Source organism: Nothobranchius furzeri, chromosome 11 (assembly GCF_043380555.1).
Source record: "Nothobranchius furzeri strain GRZ-AD chromosome 11, NfurGRZ-RIMD1, whole genome shotgun sequence".
Lineage (NCBI taxonomy): Eukaryota > Metazoa > Chordata > Actinopteri > Cyprinodontiformes > Nothobranchiidae > Nothobranchius > Nothobranchius furzeri.
Genome location: NC_091751.1, coordinates 28,692,890 through 28,704,909, shown reverse-complemented (window position 1 = coordinate 28,704,909; position 12,020 = coordinate 28,692,890). Strand labels below are relative to the sequence as shown.

The window sequence follows — 12,020 nt, the reverse complement described above, 5'->3', positions numbered from 1 at the left end:
TATCATCAAATTAGATTTTCATCTTATCCATATTGTGATTCTAATCTGGATTTTGTTAAAATTAAAAGTGTTTTCCTCAACGCACATGAAAAACAACACACAAAGATATAATTTAATTTGGTCTTTTAATGCTTTGTTTTTTATTATTAGTTTTGACAATAAATAAATAATTAGTAGTTGCGGTACTTGAATCATGTTTATAGCTAAAATGTCTTTCTAATTAAAAAAATTGAACTTTTTATTTTATGAAAAAAACTTTTCTAACCTTTGTTTACTGAAAAAAAAAAACGTGTTTGCATTTGGCAAAAACAAGTTCTGAATGTACCAAAAGGTTTAAGGAGGAGCTACTAGTTTCTTGAATGAGGATGCATAATGGGCGTCAGCTCGAAGGGTATTATTTGCATTTAAATCAAATCCTATCTACTACCATTTGTTCCCTTTGCAAACCCACCAACAAAGGTACATGTTGTGCAAGAGGTGAATGTGTGTGTGTGTATGTGGGGGGGGGGGGGGGGGGGGTAAATTTGTCTACACAGTGTGCTCTTAACTAGATCAATCATATAGAAAAATTGCACCACTACAAATAAAAAGTAAAAACTGATATCTGCTTCTGGTGTATTCTACAACTGCATCTCATTTATTTTATTTTTGGAAGCTTCTTTTAAATTACTATTTGGAGTTTTGACAATTAAACACATTTTTGTTGCAGTATTTGAATCACATTTATAGCTAAAGAAGTATTTTTCTCATAAAAATAATAAATTCTTGGACTTTTCTAACTTGTTTACTGAAAAAAAATCCTTTTTGCATTTGGCAAAAACAAGTTCTGAATATTCAGGAATGTTTGAGGAGGAGCTGCTACTCAGATTGAATGAGGATGGACATTGTATAGACGAGCATCAGTATAGTCGAGCATTGCATTTAAATCATATCCTGTTAACTGTCCTATATACCCTTTGTTACCTTTCAGAAAACCACCAATAAAGAAAGGTACATGTTGTGCAAGAGGAGACTGATGATGATGAAGGTGTGTGTGTGTTGTTCTTTACAAAGTGTGTAAATAAAACTACAAGTAAAACAATTTAAAAAATAAAAACTGATATCTGGTGGCTTCTATAACTGCATATTTTATTTGTAGAGAATATTTTTTAAATGTTTAGGTTTCACATCCCTATATTATAACAACCTGCCTTCACAGCCCTCCAATGTTTTTTTGTTAGTATTTGGAGTTTTGACAATAATTAAGTTAACCATTATTCCATTTCCATGGCTAAAACAGTTTTTCTACCAAAAAAAATTGGATATTTTTTGTAAACTTTGTTTACTGAAAAACTCATTTTTGCCATTTACAAACGTTTACTTTCTAAAATCCACCAGCAAAGAAATGTAAGATTTACATGTTGCTGCCCTCACAGCCCTCCAATGAAATGGCTTGTTGTAACAACCCTGAAAATCAACCAATTACTGTGACTGATGTTCTAGCCAGTTCTCTGATTTGTTATGGTCATCACATGTTCCACGACCGTCTTCCAATCAGCTTAATCTGTCTCTGTTTTTGTTCTTATTTTATCCCTTGTTTTTTTCCACAAGATCCATTTCCAGTTAGTTGCTCTTTGCTATTTGGCTACTTCGGATTTATTTGTCAACCACTCACTCCTTAGTTCGCTTGCTTCGGGTAAGAAAAAGTTTTATCATGTGCTTGTTATTGTAGTTCTATTTTTGGTTTTAAAAAGGCAGTAGCATATATCTGCCCTCAAACAATGCCACATGGGTAGCTACCGCATGGTAGCTTACCAGCTGTAGTTTATACGGTCTGTTCAAGTAAAGTCAAACAAACTAACTGGACTTTTCACTTGATTTAGAAAAATATCAATCTAATTTCAAGCAAGATGACTCTGCTATTCTATTGATATAACTACAACCAGTATATTTGTAGAGTTAGCAGTCCAGCTACCGTCAGCCACTTGGTAGCCCCGTTGCTAAGAGGGACTTGTTCTCCCATGTCTGCTCAATCAGTAAACCTATGGGCGAATGTTCTGCCTTAACCCCAAAATTCCACGACCTCCGCTCCGGCACGAACTCCGCAGCAAAATCGGTCCCGTTGTAGTCAATCAGAGCTGTTCCACTACTGCGGCCATGCGGCGCAGTGCGCCGCCCGCCATTCCACCATCCGGCGAAGATAGGATCGATTCTATTTTTGCCGGAGCACCTCCACAGTCAATGGACAGAAATCACAACCGCCCAACAGGAAAGGGAGCAAGCACAACTTCTGTTATTTCACAATAAATCGATAAACAAAAAGCGTTTTTGCACAGGTTTAAAAACTTTTAACAACTATCAATGGCGGCTGAACTTTAAATGCACAAAAGTAAGCCATAAATACAGTTTCTACTATAAAAGTAGTCACACTTTGTCGATCCAAACACTGCTGATCTCTCAACACAAATGATGGGCAGATTAAACAGTTCATTTTGATGCTTCACCCACACAACGGGTGTTTGGATCTAACTTCCGCGTTTATTGCTCGGACTGTATCTTAAGATCTCGAAAATCCCGCACATGCCTGTTTGCGCACCTAAGGTCTCCGCACCGGAGCGGAGCCGTTGTAGAGCGGGTATAGTTCATTCCATCTGTATGCTGACGATTGCCAGATTTACTCTCCATTGTGTCAGGAGAAAGGTCACTTTATTCAGTCCTTTGTCTCCTGTGTTAATGAGGTGAAGTCTTGGCTAATGTCCAACTATCTACATCTGAATGAGGGAAAGACAGAGCTCATTGTTTTTCACCCCAACAGCAGGAATGTGGATCGTTATGTTGATCTTGGCCCTCTTTCTCTGTACTCAAAACCAGCTGTTACCAGTTTGGGGGTGAAACTTGATGTAGGACTTAAATTTGATGCTCACATCAATTCTGTGATCCGGTCCGGTTTCTTTCACCTGAGATGCCTTGCTAAAATCAAGCATATGCTGTCGAGAGCCCACCTGGAGCGGGTACTGCATGCCTTTGTAATTTCTCGGCTTGATTACTGCAACTCTCTATATGCAGGGTTGTGTCAGTCAACACTGCATCGCCTACAGGTTGTGCAGAACAGCGCTGCCAGGTTCCTGACTGGGACCAGGAAACGGGACCACATCAGTCCAGTTCTGGCCTCCCGGCACTGGCTTCCGATTTGCTATCGCTCACAATTCAAAATACTCCTCTTTGTTTATCATTTCTTCCAGGGTGGTGGTCCCCCCTATCTAGCCACTCTCCTGAACAAACATTCCCCATCACACGCTCTGCGCTCCTCTGACCAAGGCCTGCTCGCTGTCCCTCAGTCTAGGTGTCGTACCCGTGGGGACCGGGCTTTCTCAGTCCTAGCACCGTTACTCTGGAACCAGTTGCCACCTTCAGTTAGGCTGTCCCCTTCTCTGCCAGTCTTTAAGAATCACCTAAAAGCACACCTCCTCCGCTTGGCGTTCCCTGAACATGTTTGATTTTGGCCCTCTTTTATGTTGAATCCATTCCACAGTTTTCATTGGTACACTCAATCCATCCACTCAATCCAAATGTGTTTCACACATTTGTCCTTTACCGGACTGTTTCATCTATCTTGTAAATTCCATTTTGTATTTTGTAATTTGTATTTTGTAATTTGAATTTCTTTTATTATTGATTTATTCAATATATTTACTTACAACTGTACCATGTTCAGCGCTTTGGGCTTCCTGACAGGGTTGCGGAAGGCGCTTTGTAAATAAAGCTTTGATTGATTGATTTAGTATAATTTGAGTTCGGAAGCGAGCGGCAGCGGAAAGCGAGGGCGGAGCAGAGCGGAGATAGTGGAATTTTGGGGTTAGAAATTTGTGTTTGGGGCAGGGGGCGTGATGGACATTTAGCCATTTGAGCAAGGATGTATCTAAAATATCCCAAGGAGTGGACTTGGGCAACCCAGTCTTCCAAACTAGCAAAAGACTAAAGAGAATCAAATTGTTTAGTTAGCCAGTATTAAACATTGTAACACAAAATATTGCTTTAGTTTGAGATGTGTAGTCAAAAGCTAAATTTTCATAAATATTTCCTGTTTTTGTAGGATGAAGCGTTCACACCAGTACTTAAGAAGCTGGAGGAGGGCAACTCAAGAAATTAGGTCCTTGCAAGACAGACTTACAGTGAGCTCCTCTTGTCAAAAGGTGGCACGTGAGGGTCCTGAATATAAATCAGAGGTGCTGGAGGTGAACAGAGATGAGGCATCCAGCAGAGATGGTGTGTATATTTTCCTTTATGTTTATCCAATTTATTCAGACTATACTTCAATTTCTCCTCTAGACTGCCCACTAGCTACTTTAGACTGCTGTCAAATTTATTTGTTTAATTTATAGTTTTGATGTTTTTCCCCCTTCAGTTCCTGTTTTGAAGAGGACAACACTGCCAACTGAGTCCCTCAACGGTGAAGGTACACATTTTATCTTCTGCTGTAACTAAAATGTCAACTGATTTGTATATTTACCTTTTAAAACTTTGCACTACTACTATTTAAATGTGTTTTGTCAACTCATAGATTTACTGGCCACAAGTACACCAAGGCAAAGAGTCACCCCAAGGCAAAAATCCACTGAAGGCAAGTAACTTAAAATACCTCTACCAAAAACTAGCATGGTGTATTAAAATGTTTTGGTAGTTGTTTTTTTTTTTTTTTGAGAACTTATCATTTTCTCATTTCAGATCAAGCATCAGGCATCGCTGATGTTTTAAGGAATATTGCTGCAATCACAGGTGAGATTGAGTTTCCCCTTCTTAAAAGGTCCACTGATAAGTTAAATCTATTATTTGTGTTGTAATTTATGATTCTTCTTTTGTCCAAGATATCTGCAAGTCACTGCTGATAAAAATGAACATGATGGAGGGGAAAATGCACGCCATGGAGAAGCTGCTCCATAATTTGGCTTCTCGGCATTCTGAGAGCCAAACTCAAGATGATCTGCGCCTGGAGCCTTGTAAAGATGCGGAGGACTTTACCTTGCTTGACAATAACTTGCAGGACAAGGCATATTTCCAGCAAGCTGTAAGTAAACAATTGTAGACATTCAGAAAATGGTTTTAATGAAATCTGATATTTTATTTGATCAACTTTGTACAATTTATAAGGTCCGTTTTCTAAGCCTCATTGGAGGACGGAAGCTGGGTGAAAATACAAGAAGGACCATAGTGGCTGTCGCCAGCAATGCTGTTTGGTGTGGATACAGCCTGTATGGGAAGAAGCAGAAAGCCAAGCTGTGTAACCTTAAAATATTCAGGCTGATCAAACGTGAGTTGATGCTTTTTACTGGACTTGTTTTATAGAATTTCATTAAATCTTTTTACAGCTGTCTGTCACAACTGTAAAACTGTTTCAGTAATCTTAAGGTTTCTTGTATATCACCTGTCTGTTCCCAGGTGCTGTGAAGACCTCGCGTCCAGACTCCACAGATAAGGACATAGAGGTGCAAATAATGGAAGTCCTTAAGCATGCTCCCCAGAAAGTCAGAAGAGAGGTAATTGATTTATAACTGAAAGCTTGTTGGAGACATTTATGTGTTAATTGCTCACTCATTTATACCTCCTTTTTTTCCCCTTCAGGCTGAAGCACAGCATCGTGCCACACAAATGGAGGCCCATTCTTCTGAGGAGGACTAAGTGAACCTGCACCCTTTCTGTTTTATTTTTCTCAGTTTTGTTCACAATTTTTGATTTTCTATTTTTATTTATATATTTTTGATCTTTTTTTTTGAAGCACCTTGTGATTTTTATTTTGAGAGGCGCTATAAAAATGTTTTGTTTAAATTGTGTATGCAAATGTCAAACCTTTATGTAATAAAAAGCTGAAAAGTCAGTTTATTGTCCATCCTTTGTGAAATTACATCTGATCCTGCTGCCTACTATTCAATTCAAAAATACTTGATTAATCCCAGAGGGAAATTGATTGCTGTAGTAGCTCAGAATAATAAAAATAATGAAGTCATCAAAGAGTTATTGTATATTAATTCAATTCAAGTTTTTTTATATAGCGCCAAATCATGACAAGAGTCGTCTCAAGGCACTTCACATAATAAACATTCCAATTCAGGTCAGTTCATTAAGCCAGTCAGAAATAATTTTTCCTATATAAGGAACCCAGCAAATTGCATCAAGTCACTGACTAGTGTCAGTGACTACAGCAATCCTCATACTAAGCAAGCATAAAGCGACAGTGGAGAGGAAAACTCCCTTTTAACAGGAAGTAACCTCCAGAGAATCCCGACTCAGTATAAGCAGCCATCCTCCACGACTCACTGGGGATCGAGAAGACAGAGCAGACACACACACACACACACACACACGCGCGCACACACGCACACTCACAAAGACTAGTAATGTGTCTATAGTTATATTGTGATGTCTTAGTAAATATTCTATTTGGTGAAAGATAAACTTTATTGTATTTATCCTAGTGGATCTATAATTAAACGGATAAACTAGTAGTAGCACATCCAACGTCAAGGAAAGCAAAAAGTTATTATCAGGAGAAGGATAATGTTTAAGTGGTTAGCAGCAGTGTGCTAGTCGATGGCCCCCTCCATGAGGCCACCACAGCTCAGCAGAACGTCGTTGTAGCTTCTTGTGGCACCTTCCTACCGGGTGGGTGGGCTATATTATATATCTACCAGATACAAAATCCCACCCAAGGATTACACCAGGTAATTTGAGAGCGTCTGCCAGAGATCAAAGGAATCAGCCATTAACCACCGCACTGGGGTTTATTGAAAATTCTAATTAAAACATCATTTAAAAAACCAGGTTAGGACAGTCACTATAAACGGTTGTCAGAACTAGGCCGGAGAGTCTGCAGCCTTATCTGGACGCTGCGGGGCAGATTCCTCCTCCTTGGGGACGCTTATCTGCCACGCTGCCGGTTTCCTCTTCTCTCGATAGCTCGCCTCCTCCTTCAAGACGCGCGTCTGCCGCACCGCCGTTTCCCTCAATCGGCCGCTTCCTCCTGCAGATCAGTCACTGGCTCGGCCGCGTCACCGCGCCGCGCTGTCGTCCTCCTCTGTTGCGGGTCCACCTGTCAGTGAATTTAACGGCAGTCACTGCTCGATCACACACCACGGGTCACACCTTGTCACAGGGCCGCTACTCACACGCCAGGGCAGAGGAATACCCTGCCCACATCTCCATGAAGCCTCGTCACAGACGATCGGTGTCCTTTCACCGGGCGATTCTCTGCTTGCTGCCACCGTCTCCACCAAAAAACAGACGCTCCTAATCTGCCACCGGTGCAGAGCTGGGAGCTGGTTCCACAGGAGAGGAGCCTGATAACTAAAAGATCTGCCTCCCGTCCTAATTTTAGATATTCTGGGAACCACCAGTAGACCTGCAGTCTGAGAGCGAAGTGCTCGGTTAGGAACATATGGAACAATCAGATCACTGATGTATGATGGAGCTTGATTATTAACAGCTTTATGTGTGAGAAGAAGGATCTTAAAATCTATTCTGAATTTAACAGGTAGCCAATGTAGGGAAGCTAAGACAGGAGAGATACTCTTTTTAATTCTCATCAGAACTCTAGCTGCAGTATTTTGGACAAGCTGAAGACTTTTAACTACATTCTGTGGACTTCCTGAGAGTAATGAATTACAGTAATCCAGTCTTGATGTAATAAATGCATGAACTAATTTTTCAGCATCACTCCTGGAAAGGATGCTTCTAATCTTAGCAATATTCCGAAGGTGGACAAAGGAAATCCTACAAACTTGTGAAACCTAGGATTTGAATGACATGTCCTGGTCAAAGATAACACCAAGGTTCCTTACTTTGTTCTCGGAGATTAATGTAATGCCATTAAGGTCAGGCGATTGGCTAAGCAATTTCCTTTTCTGGATTTCTGGTCCAAAGATGAGAACTTCCGTCTTGTCTTGATTTAAAAGCAAAAAGTTTAGAGTCATCCAACTTTTTATGTCCTCAAGACAAGCCTGTAATCTACCCAACCGATTAGGTTAATCAGGGTTAATGGATAAATATAACTGAGTATCATCAGCATAACAGTGGAAGTTTATCCCATGCTGTCTAATGATTTTACAAATTGGGAGCATATATATAGTAAAAAGAATTTGTCCAAGCACGGAACCCTGTGGTACTCCACAAGTAACCCTAGCGTATGAAGAAGATTTGTCATGTACATTTACAAAATGAAATCTATCAGACAGGTAAGATTTAAACCAGCCTAGAGCTGTTCCTTTGATCCCTACAACATGTTCCAATCTTTCTAAAAGAACATTGTGATCTACTGTGTCAAAGGCAGCACTGAGATCTAACAAGACTAGAACAGACACAAGATTCTTATCTGAGGCCATGAGAATATCATTTGTAACTCTCACTAATGCAGTTTCAGTGCTGTGATACTCTCTAAAACCAGACTGAAATTCCTCAAACAGTTCATTAGTGTTTAACTGCTCACATACTTGGATGGCCACTATTTTCTCCAGGACTTTGGATAAAAATGAAAGGTTAGATATTGGTCTATAGTTAATTGGGTCATCTGGATCCAGAGAAGGCTTTTTAAGTGAAGGTTTGATTACAGCAACCTTAAAATCCTGTGGTACATGTCCATTTACTAAGGATAGATTGATTATATCTAGAATGTATCACGGCGTGTGGGCGAGGTGAGCAGAAGTGAGACGAGGATCCAGACGCGGGAAGAAAGACTGGCAAACAGGTAGGAATTCTTAACACTTATTTATTAGGAGACACACTGGACACTAAAACAATGAACCGACACAAGACACAGAACAGAAGGGGCTTAAATACAACAGGGCCGGGAGCTAGAGTGATTGGGAAAACGAGAGGCAGGTGGGAGCAATTAACAAGACACAAGGCTGAACCAAACGGGGAGACAGGGTGTGATAGAATGGGGGCAGTAACCAAAGGAAATGCTTCTTTAAATAATTTGGTTGGGATTGGATCTAAAATGCAAGTTGAAGGTTTAGATGAAGCTAATATTTGTCAGGACTCAGGTATCTCCCGGCTGACCTTCGGACCACAACTCCCGACATGCCCCTCGTGGGGAGCTCCCAGCGTGCTCCTCGCGGGGATTCCCTCCACGTCACAGCCAAGCAAGGCTATATATGGAAGACGCCGTGACCGGCTTCTCATCTCAGTCATCGTTTCTTCCTCACAGAGAAATAATAAAACTGTTAAACGTCTCACCTTGTTCGTCTCCTTCATCCAGTCTGATCAGCCTGACAGGATGACTGAGATCCGAGTAGATTCGACGGAGATCGATCGTCTCCGCCACGAGAACATGCAGCTGCGTTCCATGGTAGATCAGCTCAACACCAAGGTGAACTCCTTGTCCGACCACACCCTGCGTCTATCCACGGCTCTCACGGCTCTCCAACAACAGGCAAACGATCAGCAGCAACAGATCGCTGCACTCCAGCAGCCAACCCGCTCTGCTACTAGGGAGGAGCCCCACTTCAGCCTGCCGGAGAGGTGGAACGGGGAGACGGGGAGCCCCGATGGTCTGCTCGCCACGCTGGACATGCAGTTCGAGTGCCAACCTGGACGCTACCCATCTGCGCGCTCCCGAGTGGCGCATCTCACCTCCCTGCTCTCTGGACGCGCCGCGGAGTGGGCTGCTGCGCTTTACAATTCCAAATCCCCTGCCTGCAACGACTATGCTGCGTTTGTGTCCGCTCTCCGGAAGAGCTTTGTTCCCCCCAGCAGCGAAGTGGGAGCAGAGACACGCCTTCTCAAACTCCGCCAGCGAGAACGCTCGGTGTGCGCTTATGCGTCGGAGTTTCGCACCATCTCCGCCAAGCTGCAGTGGAATGACTCCGCTCTGCGGGCCGCCTTCCTGGAGGGGCTGGCACCCTACATCCGTGATGAGTTGGCGGGAAGGGAGCTGCCTCAGACCCTGGATGAGGTGGTTGATCTGGCGCTGCGCATCGACCAGCGGGTTATGGTTCGACCCAAGTTATCCACGCGTCCACCCAGGACGCCGGTGCCTCGCCCTCGTTCACCCACGCCAGCTCCTGTACCCATGCTGGCGGAGGAGCCCATGCAGCTCGGCCACCTTCCCCCCGAGGAGAGACAACGACGGTGGCGCGAGGATCTCTGTGCCTACTGTGGCTCTCCCGACCACCGACGCCTGGACTGCCCGCTACGATCGGGAAACGGGGGGCCCCACTGAGTATTGGGGTCGCTCAGTCTGGGTCTTCTTCTACCCCTGTCGCTACTAACCGTCTCCTTATTCCTGTCACCCTCCTCCATGGTGAGGCCTCACTCCACGTAAACGCATTGGTGGACTCGGGGGCCGCGGACAATTTCATGGACCTAGATCTGGCAAAACGCCTACGGATCCCCCTACAACCCCTGGAGAGAGTTATACCAGTGACCTCGGTGGACGGTAGGCCTCTCCAACCCTACCCAGTCCGAGACCGAACCCAGTCACTCCGTATGATCACCCAAGGCCACCAGGAGACCCTCCATTTCCTGGTCATTTCTGCTCCCTCTTCTCCTCTAATCCTGGGGTTCCCCTGGCTCCGTCTCCACGACCCTCATATTTCCTGGTCCCAGAACCGCCTGCTGGGCTGGGGGACCTCGTGCCAGACCCACCTCGTTCCTCCTCCATCCTCGGCGGGTCTTCCGGACGGGGGCCCCGGCTCCACACCGCCCCACCTGCCGCTGCCCTATCGGGACCTGGCCGCGGTGTTCGACAAGCGGCGTGCCACCTCCCTGCCACCTCACCGGCCATATGATATGGAGATCAAGCTGCTACCCGGAACCAGTCCTCCCCGCGGGCGCCTTTTCTCTCTCGCGCCTCCCGAGACCAAAGCGATGGAAGAATACATCGCCCAGGCCCTCCAGCAGGGGTTCATCCGACCCTCCTCTCCGGGTGCCGCTGGCTTCTTCTTCGTGAAGAAAAAGGAAGGCAATCTTCGCCCCTGCATAGACTATCGGGGTCTGAACAAGATCACGGTCAAGGATCGCCATCCTCTGCCGCTCCTCACTACCGCTCTGGATGCCATCTCCCAGACACGGATCTTTACGAAACTGGATCTCCGGAGCGCCTACAATCTGGTCCGTATAAAGGCCGGGGATGAGTGGAAGACCGCGTTCATAACACAAACCGGCCACTGGGAGTACCTGGTTATGCCCTTCGGACTATGCAATAGCCCTGCTGTCTTCCAACGTCTCATTAATGATGTCCTCCGCGACATGCTGGGACGGTGGGTGTTCGCCTATCTGGACGATATACTGATCTACTCCAAATCCGAGGCCGAACACATCCATCATGTTCGCGCCGTCCTTACCCGGCTCCTGGACCACAACCTGTACTGTAAACCCAAGAAATGCTCCTTCCATCAGCAGTCCATATCCTTCCTGGGCTACATGATCTCGGACGAAGGGATAACCATGGACCCTCAGAAAATCCAGGCGGTGAAGGACTGGCCCTTGCCAACCAGTCTGAAACAACTGCAGAGTTTTCTGGGTTTCTGCAACTTTTACCGCCGTTTTATAAAGAACTATAGCACCCTCGTAGCCACTCTCACCTCTCTCACTCGACCAGGCTCCCCTGGCCAGCTGTTTCGTCTAACTCCCGACGCCATTCGGGCCTTCCGCCACCTGGTCACCCGCTTTACCTCGGCCCCGATCCTCCGCCATCCAGATCCTGCAGTTCCCTTTGTGGTCGAGGTCGACGCCTCTGACGTCGGCGCCGGCGCCATCCTGTCTCAAGGCGGGCCCGACGACAGGCTCCATCCCTGCGCCTACTTCTCCAGGAAGTTTTCCAACACCCAGCAGAAGTACGGTGTGGGCGACCGTGAGTTACTGGCCATAAAATGGGCATTGGAGGAATGGAGGCAGTGGCTTCTGGGCACCACTCGGCCTTTCACGATCTGGACTGACCATCAGAACCTGACCCACATTAAATCTGCCAAGCAGCTTAACCCTCGCCAGGCTCGCTGGGCCCTCTTCTTTGAACCCTACGACTTCCATCTCGCCTAACGCCCGGGAGCCAA

General features: G+C 45.0%; 1 protein-coding gene across 1 annotated transcript; it reads left to right on the top strand.

Moving 5' to 3' along the window:
• The first annotated feature begins 372 nt into the window (after window positions 1-372).
• On the top strand, window positions 373-5,852 carry LOC129164914 (uncharacterized). Its single transcript, XM_070541865.1, has 11 exons — window positions 373-378; window positions 971-1,027; window positions 1,607-1,675; window positions 4,173-4,245; window positions 4,385-4,435; window positions 4,541-4,600; window positions 4,705-4,755; window positions 4,845-5,044; window positions 5,128-5,287; window positions 5,416-5,513; window positions 5,599-5,852. Exons 1-11 carry the CDS (start codon window positions 373-375, stop codon window positions 5,653-5,655), a joined length of 882 nt encoding a protein of 293 aa, XP_070397966.1. The 3' UTR covers window positions 5,656-5,852.
• Window positions 5,853-12,020: the final 6,168 nt, after the last annotated feature.

Coding starts and splice junctions, on each gene's coding strand:
- LOC129164914 (XM_070541865.1), top strand. Junction 1,028..1,606: donor GGAGACTGATGATGATGAAG/GTGTGTGTGTGT, acceptor ATTTCCAGTTAG/TTGCTCTTTGCTATTTGGCT. Junction 5,514..5,598: donor CCCAGAAAGTCAGAAGAGAG/GTAATTGATTTA, acceptor TTTCCCCTTCAG/GCTGAAGCACAGCATCGTGC.